Here is a 21,681-nt window from a genome sequence, read left to right on the forward strand (position 1 = left end):
CTAGTTAAAATAGAGCATACCGTTATAAAACGTAATAGCACATTAATATGCAAAACCTTTTAAATGTACAGAGTCCCATTTTGGTGTCTTCATTACAGGCAGATAAATCAACAGTTGTCTATGATTGGTCAAATAAACCTGCCATTGTGTTCTTCAATGTGCTTTACTATTAGACTGCCTTTATAGGGCACTTCTACAACGGGAATTACTTTGTTTTGAAATGGAGGCAGGTCAGAACCATAAACCCAGCTGGTTGGGGTCACTTGATGAGAACCCTGCGCGGCACTTGGCCATGAGGGAGCTGGGCGTGGCCAAGCGCAGTCTTCACGTTGGTGGTTTGCTATTGGAGAAGATGAGGTCCAGAGGTCAAATTGTCTCTTGTGGAAATAGAATTCTATTTCTAACACCAGCTTACCGATTTGGACAAACTGCATGAGCCTGGGTTATTAGGTTCACGCACCTTTGCTTCGGTGTCCGTATCTGTCAGGCCAGGGAGCAGTCAAAGGTATACCAACCCAGTATAAGTTATGGTTAACAAAACTGACCCATTTCAGACCCATTTAGTCAGGACTGTGTTGTGAAAACCACTATGAGGCCATGCTTCCTAGTGGTTTTCACAAGATGTGATCTCCTCCCGACTTCAATAGACACAACGAGCTATCTGTGTTGGTATCACACATGAAGTGTCTCCTTTAATTGTAGCACATGTTTTGGTGTGTAATTCATAAATGAGCTGCCTTTATGATCGAGGCCAATGACTTGCTACCCTCCTTGGCACCGAGAAGACTGTTGTTTGTTTGGGGATGTCAGTGATTGGAAGGATGGTTGCTTAGGATGGCCAATCATCTTCTCTTTAAGGAAGATAGACCTAATCAATGCTGAAGGCATACGCTCATTGTGAACCTGCTAGAGGTAATCCAGACTGCAACTGAGGCAAAGGTAATCATAGTATTTTTAGCTTTCTTTTTGAGATCAACACGCTATTCGAGATCTCGTCAATAGGTGGCAGGAGAGGCAAAGCCATAACTGTATGAAGGGTCCAGTGCTGCCTATTAACTTGGCCAAATCTTTACTCTGGGGCAAAAGGGAGGAACTGTACCATGGATAGCCACTATATTGCTCGACACTTCGCAGCCAGTGTAACAAGGCGTTCCCCGCAATTCTCAGATGGATCAGTGAACAGCAAAACATGTATCTATGCGTCCCTGACCAGCAGAACTTGGTTTTAATCCTGGTTTACAGCTTGATCAAACGGTGTGACTCTGGGCAATTACTTTTCTTTACAGAGCCTCCTTTCCATGATCTTCACAATTGACAGCACCTTGAAATAATTCAGTCAGGCTTTCTCCTGTACACAAATATATCCTGTACGTCATTTAATACAGCATAATGTTGTTCCATCTACAACCACAAAAGAGGCTTCGTATAGGTGAGAAAATACAATTGATTTGCCTCTTGGGTCAATAATAAAATTGTCCGAAAATAGGCATCATGGCAGAAGACGGAGAAAACGTGGCACCCATCCAGTGGGTGAATTGCGTAATTAGTGTACAATGTATAGTCAAGAAACTTTGTTTCAAAGCAAGCTTGGCCAAACTATGTGACCCTAGGCAATTACTTTTCTTCACTATGCCCCTTTTCCATGATCATCACCCTTTTCCCATGATCATCCCACCTGAGAGCACCTGAAATAATTCAGTTCAGCATGTGCACTGTATAAACTTCCCTCCTGTATATGGTTTAATATCCCACAAAGTTGTTCAGTTCGTAGCAATTAAGACTTATGTGGGAGGCACAAGACGATTGACATTCCTCGTCAGTCATTAATAAAATTGTCAGGGCAAAAGGAATAAGGTCCACTTATTATAATAAAGGGCAATCAGTGCTGTTATATACTTTAATACGCTAATGTAAAATATTGCATAATACACTTTTTAATTTAATAGTTTATACCTCAGCTATAAATGAAATGCTAGTCAGAGACACATGCAGTACAGCGGGATGTCCTGGCTGAACTAAGAACTGTTCTCATCAGGCTCCAGGGTGCAATAGGAGATGCTACATAGATGAAGCTGCAGAAAATTATGAGATCTGGTTGTTACCACCTCATTACCACTGCCCTATTGGTGCTGGTAACAATGCTGGAGATGCTCAGTTGTTAGGTGTGCAATGCGCAGCCCACATCAAGTAAGGTGTGACTATGCCTTATTTGCATGCGTGTAGCCAGTCTCACAGCACAGGCTACGACTACAGTGACCCACGCTATGAAACATGACATGGGTGCCAACAGTCTCTCCCATAGCGCACTGCGGGGTTAGGGAAAATTGCCCTCCCCCATCTATTGGTGCTGTTTGTGCACAGTAATTTTGTAGGAACGAGGGCTAGTCCTTGTCCGCAGCTTCAAACTACGCATTCCATTCCAATATTACCAGAGTTTAAGTGCAGGTGGGGCACACCGGAACTAATTTTATGGTTTAGCAATACTTTTCACCCAGAGCAATAGCGGGAAAACACAGGAGTGGGAAAGAAGGAGGAAGAGGGAGACGGAAAAAACAGTGACAAAGGAAAAAAGCAGGAAGCTGCAAGAGTAGGATAAAGGGGCAACGAGTGTCTGATGGTGGATCAAAGAGACATGTAGAAGAATCAGGTCTATGCAGACTTGGTATTCGGCACCACGACTTTCAGTATCGCCAGCTGTGGGCTTCAGAACAAAACCTTGGACCCTGGCACAAATTAAGCACTGACTGTTACCCCATTGTGTACCTGTGAATGGTCCTCCTGAAGCAGCAAAACACAAAAAAATAAAAAATCTGAACCTAAATTTTAAGTGAACTGTCCCTGCGGGTTTGAAAAGTAGTATTCTAATATTTTTTAACATAACACCGCCCTTGAATGTCTGAACTCTGAAACAAATGTCACAGATGTGCATTTACCAACTTATCTTGGGGCAGTGACCCTAGGTGGAACCCTGTATACACTACTTTGTTTGGTTGAAATTGGTAGCCTGGCAGTATCCTATACACTGTAGACACTGCTGCAAGCTGTTCCACAGTGTCGCTTCCTCCTCAAATGGGCATGTAGGGTTTTGGCGCAGATTCAGTACTCAGCGGGCAGAGACTGTGGTAGGTGGCATTTTGTTCACAGCTAGACCACCCACTCCCAAAACCACAGTGCAATTAAATGTGTTAAGTGTAAGCCAGTGAAAGGGTAGACATATCTGGCACATTTACAGGTGCTGGCTATATTCAAAAGCATACAGGCAGCCCAAAGATCAAAATGGCATCTGGAACTGCAGCTATGGGGATGGGAAACATCACCCTGCAACTTGAAGGGCCTGTGAACCTGTCAATTACCACACACCTGACATATTAAAGAATTACTCACAAATCACCCCTTTTCCTGGCATAATAATTACAGGCTTGCACAGGCTGTTTCGTAAGCTGTGTAGCCACTCGCCTTTTCTTACTTTGTTAGTGGTGATATTTTCTCTTTCAAACACATCACAAAGTATATCTTACTGCATTGTAGGTAGAACACGAGTTCCACAGTGGTCTATTTCACTACATGTAAAGAATAAATGCTGCACTCACATAGACCCTGATTATGGGTTTAACAGTTAGCGGGTGCGATAAATAGTTCCTATTGTAAGTGTTCCCCTAGCAATGGGGAACAGCATGCAGATTTTGGAACTTACTGCATCAGAATCTGTGAACCCCTGCAATTACCTGGCCTTTTTCTCTCAATACATTCCAGCAGATTTTACCTGTTGAAATTAAATGGGTGCGCAGGTTTCACCAGACCAGGAAGGGACTGGGTGCAATGGAGTCCGCACAGCTCATGATTCTGCCACTGTGCAAACAGGGATTTCCACCAGTTTCAACATTTTCCAGCTCAGTTATAATCATTGATTTAGCTTCTTTTAGATACTGTTTGGTGCACCGGTTAGTCTGTTATTGTGTCACTCACATTTTTCTTCTGCCCACCACAACATGCAGCGTGAGGCAGTGGGCCAGCCCACTTCAGCAATTGGCTATCTTCATTATGAACCCAGCAGCTTCCCCAACAATAAAGGTTTGCCAAAACATGACTCAACAAGCACTGACAATGCAAAAGACTGGCTGGCAACTTCAAATCTATTGACCCTGCCAATGCTTGATAATAGATGTTGCTGTTACTCAACTTATTGATATTGATTTCTTCAGCTTTGGTAGGATGATAGGCTGAATTTGTTTTCCAAAGCTCGATCTTGGGAAAGCCAAGCTATACACAAATCTCTGTAGGTGGTGCAATAATCTGTCCGACCGCCGCTTCATTGTGATGCAGGCCTATCTTTCCTACCCGCCGCCTCATTATGATGCAGGCCTGTATGTCCCATCCGCTGCTTCATTGTGATGCAGGCCTGTATGTCCTACCCACCTCTTCATTGTGATGCAGGCCTATCTGTCCTACCCGCTGCTTCATTGTGATGCAGGCCTATCTGTCCTGCCCGCTGCTTCATTGTGATGCAGGCCTATCTGTCCTACCCGCTGCTTCATTGTGATGCAGGCCTATCTGTCCTACCCGCCACTTCATTGTGATGCAGGCCTATATTTCCTACCCGCCACTTCATTGTGATGCAGGCCTATATTTCCTACCCGCCACTTCCTTTTGATGCAGGCCTATTTGTCCTATCCGCCGCTTCATTGTGATAAAAGCCTATCTATCCTACCCCCTGCTTCATTGTGATGCAGGCCTATAGGGAGTACTGCAAAACGTAAAGTATACAAAACTCCACTTAGTGGCACCTTGAACAAGGCTTGGGAGACCTTCTGTTAGAAATAAAAGCACTGTAAGCCTCAGTGCTACTGAGCTACACAAAGCAGCAAACAATTACAACTGCGTACTAACATTGTTTAATCTAAGTGACAGCGTTTAGACAAAACATCTGGAAAGAAATATTGTATGGACAAAATATCATGGACAAATATATTGTGAAGGTAAGTTTCTATAGGTATGCATAGTTTTATTATCAATAGCTCCACATATGAATACCTTGATGATATATACATCTTCAAGGTACGTAGATGTTGAGCTAAGACTAGGAAATATATACTTAACTATTTGCACTTACCTTCTCTATATTTTGACCCTCAATATTTTGGACCCAATATTATGTCCACACAATATTTTTGTTACTGATATCCAGTAGTTGACCCCTGAGTGACTCTTCAGCACAGAAATACTATAACATTATTTCTCCAGGCAAATCCTGTGTTTGTGTGGAGGGCTGGCAGCTTCAATGGTTACACCACTGGTTTCTGAGCATGGAGAACCAGGAATTTCTGCTTTTTCACTTGACTCGATGTGTGGCCTCTGCTACATCACTCTGCCTTCCACTGGCAAGCCGGTGAGATAGCTTAGGGAGTTAAGACACCTTCCACAGAGATCTGCATGTAATGAGGAAGTGACACATTCCAATTCTTGCAGGGAAGCTTGGTCTTTCATCCTTGCTAAGTCAAAGTGTTAAATCCAGTTGAGTAATAACCTACCTGCTAGTTACTTTACAGCTCCTATTTTTTACCTCTTTCTACAGATAAATTTAGGCAGAAATACATATTTCTCTGGAAGTAATTTTTTTTAAATATGGAAAAAGGAAAATTTGACTGAATTTGACGTGTTTGTTAAATTCAGAAAGGGTAACCTATGCCACTAAAACAGGCTTCAAGGGCCCAATGCTGCCAATTGCGATTGCCAGGGCAATAGCTGTGGAGACTGACAAGCAGAGAAGTTAAACACAAAAGGGGAATTAAGTTTCCTAATGAAGCATTAAAGAGCTGCAGATGTGCATGTATTTATGCCACAATTCTAATGTATTCTTGTGAATGTATTGCAAATGAATGATGCTTTATATATGGCTTCTTGTTGCCATAAAACCCATCGGGATCCAAGTTTACCATTCTTGGTCAAATTATATGGAGAAATACATTAATTGTAGCTTCCTTTTTCACAAACACAAAATACATATGGATACAAATAAAATGAGCAAAAAATAAATATGGATAAATGCAGAAGGAAATGTTTAAAAATTAATTACTACGAAATTTGTAGCCCTTTTGACACTACTATGCAGCTGTACGACTGAGACAACGAGAATTAATACAAGTTCCTCTTTTTAAGCACTTGCATTTTAGCGCACCAGGATCCAGTCATGTATTTGCTTTGAGGTGGGACAATTTCCATTTTTGTGCAACAGGCATTTGCTTCTAATTTTATCACTCCTGTGACACTTTGTTATTAAAGAAATAGCTGCAAGACCTTTGGGCGTTAAGTACTGTAACACACATTGCATACATACCAAAATTTTAGACGAGGAAAGTGGGAGATTTCAAAATACTATTCGGAAGAATATATTTCTCCCATTGACTTCCATTGAAGCAGAGGCAATTTCAGGCAGAAGACAGCCAAAATAAAGCCAGTTTGTCTTTAAAAAAATCGTGACTCTCCCACCTGAATCGGTTCTATTGGCGTGCATGACATTGTGAGGCATGGAGTAAGAACGTTCCACCATTTTAATGTAGGTGTGGCTAGATGCAAATGAGGAACAGCTTTGATGGGGTGCCTCTTCCATATTACAGATGTGGGTGCAGAGTAAAAGGATCTTCAACGGATGTACTAATTGTGCCATTTAGGAGGCAGGCACAGTCGGCCTACCCAGTGCCCTTTGGAAAGGAGGTACAGTGGGAAGGTCCCTCACCCCGGCGCCCGTCCAAAGTAGGTCCTTCGCACCCCTTCTGGGACACTGACAGTACACCACGAGCTGCGCAGTGTTCCCTCAACATGGATAACGAGGGGGGCCATGAAAGTGCCCTATAATGGTGGGTGCACTCTATGACGGCAGTCATACTCATGAGGGCTTTCAGGGCCCCCTCAGGGTCAGACGGCCTACTGATGGAGGTGTACCTCTGCTTGGTGTTTCTATGTCAAGCTGCCTATAACAAACCTGTGGTTGGGTTAGCGCATATGATGCAGACTTCCGTTTTTTGTTTGGCTAAATTGTTTTTATTTCGAGAGCATACTGCATCTTACAATGCAGTGTACGCAAATATGTAATTTCCATAAATCATAACGAGATAGATGTCCTGACTTATAAGTTTACCCTTTCCTGCAAGTACAAATCCAAGGCAGAAAGTGGGGTAGAGTGGAGGCAGGAGGGAATCACTGCTAAAGCCAATGTCAAATTAAATTTCGGAGTGCAATAAACAGTCCACGAACAATATATCTCAGTGTCCCACCTACGCTGAAACAGGATGAGTACCTTCGTGCATTGGACCTTCCGAAGAGTGACATCCAAAGGGAGGCAAAAAAATAAACTCTATCCGAGCCTCCGGCGTCACTTTGTCATGCCTCCCAAAATGCATCCACTGCCTCTACCTGCATGAACATGTGTCTTTTGCTGTTGTATTCAGCTCTGAGTTCCTCGTTGTGCCACCGGGACTCCCCAAAGTTCAGTTTTCGAAGGTCCTTTCTGATGCACTGTATATGGTGTTGTATTGCTTGACTATAATCCGAAAGGATTAAAACAATACTCCCACGTAGTGTGGCATCTCTCCCGTTTCTTGCTTCATGCACAACACAGCTCTATTGCAGAAAGGTTACCCAGTTCCACTATCACCATACATTTGGAAACTGAAGATGTTCCTGGGCCAATGGTTGGTAAGCTTTATGCTTTGGGTACCATGACTCTTACTGAGAGCTCAACTGGAAGGATCAGCTCCTCCAAAAACCTTTGTATCATTTGGCCTCGGGGTCCCTCTATCAAGTTCATCTCTAAGACACCCAAAAGGCAAATATTTGCGGGCTTTGTGGTGCCTTCCACATACTTCACCTGTGTTTCTAGTCAGATCTTTGCAGGGATGATGCAGGATTTGAACTGCTTTTGGTTTTTGTCAGCAGATTCCAACCCCATGACAGAAGTCTCCAGGCTTGAGGTCTGTTGCACCACACCCTGTATCTACAGCTTTCCTACCCTTTTGTCCAATCATGAAAGAGGGGCCCTAATTTAAGTGATTTTTCTAATCAGTACTCCTTGTTGTGTCCTGTAGTACATGCAAGGCCACCAAATCCCCTCCCTCTGCGCTCCTCTCCACATTAATCTTTCTTGGTATCGAGGACCTCCTCTTCCTCCTCCGACCTGAATAACGTTTGGGGCGAAAACGGCCACTAAATCCCCTTTTTTCCTTCTTTGTTTTCCCTTGGTCTCCTTTAGGGTCATGATGGTTCCTCTTCTTTCCCACTCTTGTCTCTAGTGCACCCCAGGTTTCTACTGGGATGTCATTCTAGGCTGTCAAAAAGCAGGCACAGCTTCTTAGACTCTCAGGCCCACATGCACCCCACACTCTTCAGTGCTGCATTCATCTCTTCGTGTCTGCCACAGTCTCCAGCCACGTTTTCTGCCAACTCCCAAGAGTGTTGCACAAGCTGTCACACTCTGTGTATGTAGCTACTAGATCTAATTGCCACCACAACACACACACCCCCACACACCCCTTGGCTGCCCGAGTGCTATGCTCCCAGTGTGACCGGCTGGCGGGCACTACCGTTAACGTAGTATTTACAACAGAGCACGACTCCAGGGTTTCATCGGGCCGTTTGAAGCCCCCATAGACTAGGATTGTGCCAGAGCTCCTAGGAAATGCGACTGCTCTGGAGTCCAGCAAGCTCCGCCCCACTCCACCCTTTTTTAGGGTCGAGCCTGTGTTACGTCGCGCTCTTTTTTTCCATTTAATGTGGCAAGAAAAGTCCGGTTGGGAGTTTCCAACTGCTAATAGCTGTAACTCGGAGAAATGCGAGACCCGTTGCATTGCAAATGCTTGTTTTGTTAACCAGTCACACAGTCCTGGACTGCCCTGTGCACCCAACGGAGGCGAGTTCTTTTTCGTACTGTATCATCGATCCAATTGTAACCCAGCACTCGTCTCTACGTTGCTGCAGCCCCCAGAGGATCACTCTGGGTGAAGTAAGGGTGAGGAAGAACCAATGACTGATTTCAAAAGCTCTGTGCCAGTAACCAGTGCTTAATTTGTGCAGGTGGTTACACGTGGTGGGAAAGACCACTCATTTTTGGAGAGTGGGACATAGTTTTCAGCATCGGACTAAGATACAGAGCGAAAAAAGGGCAAAAAGGGAGAGGACAGAAAGAGAAAGATGAGAAAACGCTGACATAGGGAGACAGAAGGGAAGAAAAAGTAACCACCTGAGTGAGTGAAGGCGAAAGAAGGTGGAAGGTGGTGGAAGAAACACACTAGTGGTGGAATTTAAACTAAGCTGCCTTCGCTTGGCATCCCCAGCATTGGACAGTGCTGCCACGGACTCCCAGGAAAACCTTTGCCCCCCCTGCACTTATTTATTTTAATCACTGCAGACAATCTGCTGACAATGTCAGCAAAGATGCGCGTTATTGCTACTTATGGGATGCCCAGGGGCAGGTTATCCTTGAGGTAAAGAGTTGTCAGCACATCCTACTGTTTCAGAGGCCACAAATTGTTATAAAGATTTGCTTTAGCCCGGACCACACCTGGGTGCGACTTACGAAGCATCTTAACTGTGTTAACACAAGTCAGAAATCACTGACAACTCAGGCCCTGTGCTTCTAGAACTGTAATTAATTAAGATCACAAACATGAAATAACCCCTGATCTGCGAAATATCTATTTCCAAGCCAAATCTGGCTCTCACACTTTTAGCAACACATACTTGCAGGTTGACGAAAAGGCGGTGTTTCAAACACAGTTAAGCAATGTAAGCTGTGAGTTACACCCCCATTTACAACAAACACATTAACAGTTGCAGACAGTAATGGCATATTGTGCTATCGATGCTAGAGGCGTGAACTGCGCGGGCAGGCCGCGAGAGCAGAGCCGAGGCCTATGGGAAGCACAAGGCACGCATGCACGCACACGTTCACATTCCCTCAGAGCTTGACGTGGTGCACGCTGCGGCTTATTTTCTTTTAAAACAAAACTTGAGTATTTGGAGTCTGTTCGGAGGGCACGCTGAGAAGCTACGGCAAAAAAAAAAAAAGTAAATTGTGAAACACAATTAATCTATTTTCTATCCACCTGTGGAGAGAAATTGAGCTAAAAACACCCACCAGAGAAATTGTTGGATTTAGAGACTTTTATGAAGATTGTGTGGTTCTCCCTGTCAAAATTAGGTTGAATGGAACACTCACAATCTGGGCATTTTGAGGTTCGAGGCAGCATCATGGCCTGTTTCCCCATTTTAGGTCTTGCCTACTAGACAGCGCGTTGTGAGACATATTGTGAGCTTATAGAGGGCTTAAATCTGCACATTGCTTACCATTGGGTAGCTTCTTTGTCACTATTAATTGCTTGCTTCTTATTCTTAGCTTTTGTAGGCTTTCCTTTTCTATTTGCCCCTTCTCTGAATCATGAACACATTATTTGTGTCCTTCAGCTGCTCATTTTTCAGGTGGTTCTTCTTTTTTTTAAACACTCCATAAAAGTGCATGTTTTCCAGCTAGTGTTCTCTTCTCCCCAGCCCACTCTCATTGCTCTCTCGCCTTTCCTCCCTAAGATTCATGGTGCTCTCTCTCCCTGTTTGTTTGCCTCCCTCACCGCACCCTCTATGGTGTTCCCTCGCCCTACTGTTGCTTCCCCACCCCCATCCTCTGTAATTTTGTCCCCCCTTCCTCAGTATTTCTTTTGCCTACAATGCTTCACGTTGCTGTCTCTCACCCATGTTTCTCAATTTGCACTTGACATCCAGAGAAGCGGAGGGTGTTTGGATAAACTTTGCCAGGGAACAAATACTGCAGCTTCTCTTCTAAAGAAGGACAGTGGCAGCAAGAGCCCCGGGACATACAATCACAGCCTGGGGTGCCACAGTGGAGGATATCAGGCCCGCTGCTTTCTTTCACGAAAGGGCACAACCCCCCACTTTGACACAACACCCGCTTTGCTTCTGCTCTCACAGGGATGATACAGAGTGAGAGCCACAGAGGAGCAAAGCAGTTGCTCCCTCTTTCTGATCCTGAAGTTTTAGATTTGACCCCAAGAACTCCACAGTTTTATAACATCTCAATTTTTAGTACTCCTCTACGAGACATCTTTTAACCATCCCTAGGCAAAAGCCTGTAGTGGAACACAATACTTTAAGTGGGGTGAAAACGGTGGGGGTCATCTAAACGAGGTGAGGCCAGCGTAATTAAAACTTGTGACCTACTATCCTGTGCTTCACACAGCATGCTGCCTGGGCAGCATTTAGGTGCTTCTGAGTTTTCTGCTATTGCAGCCAGACATATCACAAAACAAAATAATCATAAAACGAGGCAAGCCTATTGGCATTGTGAGTACTTTTTGCCAGTTTGATATAAAGGAGTAACATCAATGATTTTGTTGTAAACAATTAGAAGTAGTAAATACAAATGGTACATATGTGCCCAATCTGTGTGCACTGGACAGAGGCCAAGGACTGGATGATCAGGAAATCTGAACACTGCTGTGGCGGGCGCACTGATTCGTACTGCCTTCAGCCGCAGCTCCAGAGCTCTAATTTGCACCGCATTATGAACTCCCTGCCACAACCAAAACTCACGCAGACTTCTAAATGAGACTCAGCTCACATGTATAAGCAGCAGAAATCCCAATAATGCAGCTTTTTGGAGTGAAGCCCCCATGGCTTTGCCAATACTTAGTAAAGTGAATTCCGAATGCCATACAAAATTGCACTAAGAATAAGAGAATGTACAGTTGTTAACAATTTCAAAGTTAAAAATATATATATATATATATATCTATACAGTAACATATTACTGGAACCTACGGGTACCAAAAGTGTGACCTATTGGCTTTGCCATTGCTTGTTTTCATCTGTGGTAAGTTGAAGCAGACCAGCAAAATTTCATGATTTTGCTCTACAATCTGTTTCTGCTTCACAAGGGATAAAAAACATATTTCTCCCACACATTCAAGTGAAACAATTTCGTGCAAGTATGCTGCAGAACAAGGGCCAGGGTTTTGCTACCTTTGGTTAAGTGACACTGTGCCACTTGCCAGGCACAAAGGTTGCATCTTAAATTTGTTCATACAATCTTGTCCTCTGAGTGACGTTTTTTTAGACAGTGTTTTGAAAATCTGATTATGAAATTGTTTTGGTAAACCTTCCCAGTCCTTTTCAACTTTGGCATTTGGAGAGCAAATGAAGTTCTCATATATAACATGGCATCAGATCCAGTGATAATACCAGAATTGGCAATTCAGCGACCCCACTGCATTAGTGATGTATTTAAGTGCCTGGCAGGAATAACTTGAGGTAACAAGGTATAGTCGCTGCCCACAGCCTCTAGCCTTATGCAGGCGGTAGTCTGTGATGGAATTACTGTAAGAGATGCAGCCATACTGTCATGAATTAAATCCTATCAGGCAGTAAAAATGTGCAGTGAATCTAATTCTAATCTAAGCCATTATGGCACATTTGTGTAGATATCACAGCTCAATACAAGAGAAGCTTGATATTTTAGTTTGACCAGGACAATGTTGACCAAGAAGAACAGTAGGCATGCTGCCTCTAAGGCAGAGGTCTTCAAACTGGGGGGCGGGACCCCCTTGGGGGGCCTCAAGTGATCCCAGGGGGGGCGCCAAACTCTGGCTAAAAGAAATATTATGCAGATAACATGCCTTTGTTTTAAGCAGAAGCATGTTATTGCAGTTTTAAAAAGGTAACAGTACTTAACTGCAATGTTTAAATAGGTTAAGACCTATTTAAACATTGCCATCTTTCTAAAATAATTGTGAAAAATTCTGAGGGGGGGCCCAATGTGGTTTTTTTTTCAACTGGGGGGGGCGCAGCATTAAAAAGTTTGAAGACCACTGCTCTAAGGTGACCCTGTAGCGTAATGCAACTGCCGGAGAGATCGATGGGTAAATTGCTGGTCACAAGCTCAATCATCAGTGGTCAGCCTGTTAGGGCGATGAGATGAGTGCAGGGAATTTGGGGTACGCTGACTGCTGTGCTTGTGTCAGTGCAAACAACGCCTCACAAGCATTTTCCAGGACACATTATCCCCTGTGCTCCATTATTAGACATGACATAGCCTGAGCAGTGTGCGGGTCATATACTCCACATGTTCTGCGATGCGTGCTTATTCCAAAAGCCAACCACTGAATGATCAGCTAAAAAAAATACTATCTTTATATCTGTTCACAGTTTTGGTCATTCAACGGGAAGATCAAGGTAAGCAGTTCATGGCGCCAGCTGACATTTCGGGTCTGTGACAGCAGGAAGTGATGGTGAACAGATGAGTAAACAGAACTCATTCAAGAAACTCATACCTATGCTAAAGGCAGTGAGAGCTCTTACATGTGTCTCAAAAACAGGTCAAGACAGCTGATGTGTGATGTTCTCACTGATAGGTCAGCAGTGGGTGTGTGATTGTTGTGGATCAGGGATGACAGCAGCTGCTGGGCCTAAAGGTGCCTCTTGCAAATCCAATAGATTTGGTAGAAAGTTTTGCTGGTTGTCTGCTGGTGTTGTCAGACTAAACAATTAGAAATCACAATCAAATTAGTAACGTGGAAACTGGGGGCCGTGCTTTTACAATAACATTGAGCTTGTGTTAATAGGGTCGTGATTAGTGGGCACAATTCCCAAAGAAAATAAGAAAGTATGGGCAAAGATCTTCACTTCTGCCTCAACATGCTTTTCCTATTCTCTTGAGTTCACAAACATTTCCAGGAGTATGTTTGTAATATTGCGCCAAGCACAGGTTTCCAGATGTGCTTCTGGGAAGGTCATATGCTATTCCTAACTATATCCTATTCCCTCTGTGCTGTGTTCCCCATAGTGGGCAACTCCGCACAGGGGGAATAGGGCACCTTGTGCAAACACATATTTTTTTCTCCTCAGAGAAAATACTTTTCTCAATGGAGTAAATCCTCCCCCTGAACCCCAACCAAATTTGGGGGTGAGCCATTGCCCTTGGCACCGAGGAACAGGATTTGCACCAGTCCTTGGCTGGAATATAAATCCTATCCTTTTGGGCATGGAAAGAAAAACGATAAGTTTTGTGAAGCCTACAAGTGGTAATGTTGTGTGTGTTCACAAATATTCCAACGCTAACCAGACCTTGGAACACCCACTTACCAAGCACTTGAGTGCGATTTAAGAATGCAGTGAACTCCCCACACCTGGCGGAGATCTCCACAGACATAAATGGGCTTGCGCCTTCCAGGAATCCCTTTGTAAATTCCTGGCAGGCATAAGTAAGGTACATTTGGTGCTCATTGGAATACTGGATGGCTGGTACCTTGAATATAAATGAATTTGTTGACTTTTTCACAGTATATATTTTCAGCACTCATCATTAACCACTGTGCCGTCTACACTTTCCCTTATGCACCAATGTTGATTATTTTCTGCCATCATGACTGATTTTACTGTGAATGATTGAGTCCAGATGGATTTAAGATAATCGATAATATAGCACAATAAAGGCGGACTTACTCTTACACACAGATTCTCTCAGCATTCACTGCATATATCACGGTTGGTCTTCTACATTGATTTAGAATTGGTGTTTCAAAAGAATTTGTAAATATTTTCTACGTGGAACACTGTCTTTGTTTTGTTGACCTCGTAATGTATCAAGTGCCATCCAGAGTAAATTTTTCACAAAATGATCAAGAAATCGCTTACTGGTGGTTGGGGTCGCTCTTTTATCTCTCGTCTCTTCTGACTGCGGATGGCGGGAAAAGCGGGGAATGGAGGGGCCACGGAGATCGACGCTGAGATTCTTCTTCCTCTGTTGTCACCTCGGTGCCGATGCTCTGTTTTTGGGGAAAAAACAAATAAATTGTCAAGATCTCAAGAAATCAGGTGGCAACTCACAGTTTGCAATTCTTAGAGAATTCATTTCATTGTGTGTCTGTGGAAAGCCCTTTTTGCCAGTGTTCAGACATCGTTGCTAGTGACATATGTGAGGTGTCTTATGTGATGTTATTACAATTTCTGATACTAATTATTTAGAGTTGTAGGTACCCCTACATTTTTCATAACCTAAATGTTAAGGTTTCATTATGCAAGCCTTAAAATCTTTGAAACAAGGGATTTCAGTGTGCGTCCACTAAGGGTATTCATTGATGTGCAAATCAACTAAATGTAGTTTTTAAAGACGTCCAGTTTCAAGCTTTTTACATACCCTAAATGACTGCTCTGTATGTGTAACTTGAGATAGGATGTAGATCTAGGTAGTGTGTACCAACGCTGAGAGTAATTTTCCTGCCATCCTGTCAGACATCTGAAACACCAACTTATCGATGGCAAGCAACTGAAAGAGTTTTCTTGGTGGTGCCTAGTTATCTTATAGTTGAGAGTCTGTGAACCAGAATGAGTGCTTTAAACTGTTTAAAAGGGGACTTTAAAGCGAAACTTCTATGTCACAAGGATGTCATGTGCAATGAAAGATGACCGGTTACATGTCTAGCTGCCATGTTCTGGAAGTTTTGAAAGCACGAGATAGACTATTTTGGGGCTCTCATGAAGCAAGATCTTCAATAGTCTAGTTTTGACCTGAGGATGGCTATAGTCATGCTGATCACAGACTGCTGTTATCTACTGAGATGCCATTGTGAGCTGGGACATGTGCTAGGTGACCAGAAAAAGAGAGGTGCTACAGAGGCAGCTATATAGTGAGCCTTTTAGACGTAGAGGTTGTAATTCTCAAAGCATTTTGTGCCCCTAGAAAGAGGTCAAGAGATATTGCATCATCAACATTTTTCGATCATCCATCTTAAGCTAAGTAGGTAACAGGTTAGATGTCCAACATAACCACTTGGAGTTTTATTCTTTTGAAGATGCCTTTGTGTTGGGTAATAACAACCCCTATAGGAAATACAAAGCTACTCATGGGCTGCACGGGGAGCCAGAGAAGGGTTCTGAGGTAGTGAGTGATGCTAGTTCTTCTGGGAAGTTCGAGGATGAGACGTGCTGTGGCATTCTGGATGGTTTGGAGGCGGTTCAAGATCTGCTTTGTGGTTCCCATGTAAAGTGCGTTGCTGTAGTCAAAGCGGCTAGAGATGAGGGCCTAGGTGGCGGTTTTCCTGGTGGAAATGGGTACCCATCAGAAAATCTCGCTGAGGATGTGGAAGCAGGCAGAGGAGGCAGAAATGATCTGTTGCTTCACGGTCAGTTGGGTGTCCAGGATGATCCCTAGGTTGCGTGCGTGGCTGGAGGGAGCAGGTGGGGGGCCAAGGGTGGTGGGCCACCATGAGTTGTCCCAGGGGAGAGTTGTTGCTGAAGATGAAGAGCTCTGTTTTATCTGAGTTAAGCTTCAGGCAGTTGGTCCTCATCCAGGTGGCGATGTTGGTCATGGTGTTTTGGAAGTTGGTTTGTGTGGTGGTGGCATTGTCTGTGAAGGTAAAGATGAGCTGGGTGTTGTCGGCATAGGAAACAATGTTGAGTCCGTGTGTACATGCGATGTCGGCTAGGGGAGTCATGTAGGTGTTGAAGAGGGTGGGGCTGATGGAGGAGCCCCAAGGAACACCGCAGATGATGTCTTTGGGGTAACGACGTAAGGTGGGAGGCGGATTCTCTGTGTTTGGCTGGATAGGCAGGAGAAGATACACTTAAGTATGTTGTTTTGAATTCCAAATCTTTGGAGTCTGGTGACGGGGGTGTGGTGGGAGAAGGTGTTGAAAGCTGCAGATAGATTGAGGAGGATGAAGGCTGGCGTCCCTCCTTTTAGAGCAAAGATGAGCGTGCAAGCAATATTTTGGGAATGGATGTACTTTCCTTATTCTTTACACAGGGCATCAGCAAAATCATGGTGTGCTCTAATGGGATATGCACTTGGCCGGTTTTGCTCACACTTTACATCCATCAGTAAGTGTGTAAAAGGTGATCTTTGTTTGTGAATTGCCCAGATACCAGGGACACCTATAACTAGGGTCCTGATCTACAAAAGTCTTTTGCGATTTGCAAAACCACAGACCTTGCAACCACAAAACACAGAGTCGTACTGACCAAAGGATAATTTGGGCCCCGGAGGAGGAGATATGTTAAAGTAGCATTCAGGGAGCCCCAGGAAAAATATCGGGTGGAAGGATCTCCAGTGACCCCCTCAGTCGAAGGATAGGAAAGCACCCAATGCTCCATCCTTTCGAGCACAATTAGTTGAGGAAGCACAAAGGTCTCTACATGGCAACACTGCGAATTAGTATCTCAATGAAAACTCTTTTTGGCTTGTGCTCTGTTTCTTATATGAGTGCAATAGTTTACTAGTAATGAAAAATATTAAAAGGTTGTTTTTGGATGCATGCAGTATTGAAGATAATCAGAGCCTCTGAAATTATGCTAGAGAATTTTAATAAACATGTTTTATTGAAAATTGGAGGTTTGATCACAGATCATAACAACCTGTACGCAAATCACTTCCCACTCTTAGCAATTTTACAACAGTGGACACATAACCAACCAGCGATTCCAGTAGGACAAAGCATCATATTCGCACCGTTGGTTTTGATGATGGTATCTCCTGTGGGGTGTATAAGATCTATTGGTGCTTTACATACATTTTAATTTCCCCTCTAGTGACTATTCAAGACTTTAGGGTTTTCACTTATCCCATAAAAATCCCTTCACCATCCCGAATGTTTTGGATTTTTGGGGGGAAAGCCCTACTTTTGCATGTCACTTGTTTGCCCCCCATGTATAGGGCCATGACTTTCTGCACTCTTAGTTCATAGATATAATCTGGGAACCCACTTTTTTGCAAAGTCTATTTTGCCACAATCAGTTCTAACATGCAAAATATAAGCTTCCTTCTTGGAAAGTCCTCGTCATTAGGGGTTCTCAGATTTACAAATTGAGACAGTGAGTGTGATTTTACATCCTAGGATCGGTACCAATCTGTACAATATGCCTCTCCAGTATTCCTGTAGTTTATTGCAGCCCCATACAGTGTGCAGAAAGGTGCCCTTTTTTACTTCACATTCCTTGGCCCACCCCATTGTAGAGCGGCAGCTTCAATTGTAATCTACCCTATGAAGGATTTCCAGTTGAATCAGGTGCAGTCTTACTTTTATCACAACTTTCCTTGGGTACATCAGCACAGCCTCCCAGTCTATGTCCTCCATGCTTTTACTGGCCCCCAATTTCTGCACCCCATCAGATTGTTGCTTAGGGGGGTCCTACGGGGATAAAATGACCCCTTTCCCCAACTCTTCCAGAGGCATTCTGTTTTCCAGTGAAGCATATTCAGGGACTTTGGATCAGTCTAGCTCATTGGTCTGTAGAGCGTGTAGTAACTGTGTGTATTTGTAAACCTGACTCTGGGTCAAGCTACATTCATTTTGCAGGCTTAACAAGGTTTTTACGCTGTCCCACCCTATGAGGTCTCCTAATTTGTATATGGTCATACACTTTGAATCTTTTAGTTTATATATTTCTTTCAGAATATACGTTTACCACAGGGGTGTTTCCTTCGTGACATTACCCTTCCAGCCCAACAGTGTGTTACTCTTTTGCAGACCACCAGTGTTGGCTTGGTGGCTGGCAGGAGGTTTTTCTTCCTTTGCCGCTTTGTATGTGGTGCACATAAGAGAGAGCTTTCATCGTCAATTTTTCCAGTCTAGCAAAAGGGTCATCCCTCAGAGTATAAACTCAATTGTTTATTGCTGAAATCGTAGCAGCCCGGTAGCAGGCTCTTATGTAGAGCAATCTTGCTGTTATATGCAGACCTACTGAGCACTTTGATCCAGTGCTTCATTTGTAAATAAAAACGTGACGGTCCCCAAAGCCCTACTTTTAAACATGCGACTGCTGCAATTAAATGTGGGAACACGGAATACTGAGGCAGCGTAATCCCGAAGCCATCATGGGCCTCTTCAATCCCTATAAAGCCACCCCCTGCCCCTTCAGCTCACTCCGGCATCTTTCTACTTTCTCCCTTTGTGACGCTTTTTCGTTTTTCTCTTCCTCCGGCTTTCCCATATGTGTCTTTTGCTCGCAACAAATGCTTGAAGCAGAAGAATAAGCCCCGGCCCTCAAACATAAGTGCCGGTGCTCAGCACCGGAAACAACAAGCACAAATTAAGCACTGCTTTGATCGCTATTCTTGGGGTGCCTCCATTCCACAACAGTGTCCGTAACTCTTTGTCTAAGCAGAGGCAGATTGCCTTCAGTATGGGGAACGGCTTTGCATTACATAGAATAATTTTGGCAAATTGATCATTTTGAAACTAGCCATTTCTCCCATTATTAGAAGCAGAAGGGATTTCCAGTGGCTTACATATGTTTGGAAATCAGCCAATATCTGTGTTATGCTTCTTTCTATAAATAGGTTGGGCCCTTGTGTTGTATTTTACAGAGATATTGCCTGAACACTTGGAAGATCTCTGGTATGGTTACATGGGGTGTGCAATGTAAAGCAGGATATCATCGGCATGTATAATGAGACCATTTCTTCTGGGACGCTTGCGTCTGTGAAAAACCCCTTACCATCTTGAAGTGGCCTGAACCAGCATTGCAGTGGATTAACACACAGTGAGAAGAGTCGCTAGGAAAGCAGACGTCCTTGTCCTGTTCCCCTGCCTAAGGAGAAAGAGTGGGACATCGCCCTGTTAACCCAGACCACAGTCATCGTATCACGATAAAGGAGGGGGACCGAGTTGCAGAAGATAAGTCCAAATCTTTGTAATCTCAAAAACAAGAAGAGCCAGTGAACGGATTCAAACGCATTTGAGTTGTCGAGGGAAATTATCGCCAGGGACTACGCTTTCGCTTGTATTGTTGCCAGCCAATTATGTAAGACTGAGCCTGGTGGAGAGCCAGGAGAGTTTTTAAATTCCAGCAGTCTGGCTGTCAACATTGTCACCATTATTTTAGTTTCTATACTTAATGATGAACTAGGCAGATGTGAAGCACAGTTGTCTTTGGTCTTCCCTTCTTTATGGATTTCTGCAGTAGCCGTGTATCTAAGGTCAGGGGACAAAGGGCCTGATTACAACATTGGAGGAGGGTGTTAATCCGTCCCAAATGTGACGGATATCCTGCCACCGTATTACGAGTTCCATAGGATATAATGGACTCGTAATACGCCGGGTGGTATATCCGTCACATTTGGGACGGATTAACACCCTCCTCCAAAGTTGTAATCAGGCCCAAAGTCCTTTTTTCCTGGGCTTCTCTGTGCTGTAGTCTGGATGATGTACAAGTGTTAATTATTATAATGCCCCTCCCCCAGCATGCCTTGTATTCCAATATAGCACCAATTCGCTGTTGAAAAGAGGGCTTTCTCTTTACCAGTATTGCCACCACTCTGGACCCTCGAGAGAAGCCTGTGTGAGCCACAGATACATATTAACCAATACAATGGGGAGTACAGGTAGGGCCCTAATAGCACTGAGAGTTTGTGTATAATTCCGGTGGAATTCCAAAGGGACCAGGTGTTGTCCACGTTTCATGTGTTTAATATCTTCATGTGTTTAATATCTCCTCTAACATGAGATCCCTTTCCATCTTTTCTCTATCCTCATCGGCTGGTGTTGGTAGGTCAAGCTTACTCGGGAATCGTTTAATTTCACCATTCCCAGTCACCCTCTCAGAAGGTGCTATAGTGTTCTACATGCATGCATGCTGTTTCTGTGTCAGCTTCGCTTTTCTCCTCCATGTCACCTATTAACTCTCCTACCTCTCTAGCTGCTTCCTCCCACGTGCTGAGCCAGCACAGAAGACGCCCCGTTTGGTCCTCCACATCATACGGTTTATGGTGCTTTGCCGGGTATTGCTGATGCGCTGCGTCCTGCACCTCCTTCTAATAGTCCCAAGCACCTGTAATTGCTGCAGAGCTGTGTGGTCAATCCAGTGATCAGTGTTTCTTCAAGCTCCTAGAGCTTGGACTTTACTACCCTGATTTTCTCCACCCGGCATTTTTTTTTCTTACCAGATATAATATTCTGTATTTTGTCCCTGTGTACTGCCTTGCATGCCTCTCAGGGCATCACTGGGGAGTCTGCTGCTCCCTCTACCGTGTTCTCAACCAGTATTGCTGGCTCTTTTACCTTCACTGCATTTAGTCTCCAATTAGTCACTGGCTTTCTTTCCTATAGCCATAACGAGGGGTGAATGGTCTGAGATCCCCCTCAGTAGGAATTGAATTCCTCCTATGGAAGGAATGTCCCCAGCCAGGATAAACAGATAATCTAATCTGGAGAATATGTTATGTGACCCAAGAAAATATGATTATTGGCACTTCCTAGGGTGTTTCAGCCTCTGAATGTCTTGTAAGTCCATGGCCTGGAGAAACTGTGAGAGTTGAGTAGAGTTGAGTGTGCGCATCGAGGAAAGCACCGTCTTGTCAATCTTAAGTAGCATGACATTGAAAAAATCTCCACCAAATACATGCAGTGGGTTAATGGCTGCTATGAGTGTAGCACATGCCATCTCCAGCACTCCCTGCTGCAGTATGGAAGGTGCATGTGTTAATTATAATGTTATGTGTGGTTCTCATAGAGGCTCTTTATTATTTATTTCAGTTTCTGAAAGTCATAACTCCTTCCATTAACCTCACCACAGTTGATGTCAAAACTGATTATTGACTGTTGTGATGTCTAAAGGCCTTCCAGGCCAAGTGGCAGGGCTCTCTGGGAGCCTGTCATTGCAGATCTGCTTGCTTCTCTTACTTAA

At 43.9% G+C, this 21,681-nt stretch overlaps 1 protein-coding gene across 1 annotated transcript in view; it reads right to left on the reverse strand.

Annotated features, from left to right (window-relative positions):
• NHS (NHS actin remodeling regulator) overlaps positions 1-21,681 on the reverse strand; it is a 377,883-nt gene that overhangs the window by 53,449 nt on the left and 302,753 nt on the right. Inside the window, exon 3 of the mRNA XM_069204529.1 lies at positions 14,695-14,825. Within this exon, the coding sequence (XP_069060630.1) occupies positions 14,695-14,825 (131 nt within the window). The remainder of the gene's footprint in view (positions 1-14,694; positions 14,826-21,681) is intronic.

Source organism: Pleurodeles waltl, chromosome 8 (assembly GCF_031143425.1).
Source record: "Pleurodeles waltl isolate 20211129_DDA chromosome 8, aPleWal1.hap1.20221129, whole genome shotgun sequence".
In the NCBI taxonomy this organism is placed as follows: Eukaryota; Metazoa; Chordata; class Amphibia; order Caudata; family Salamandridae; genus Pleurodeles; species Pleurodeles waltl.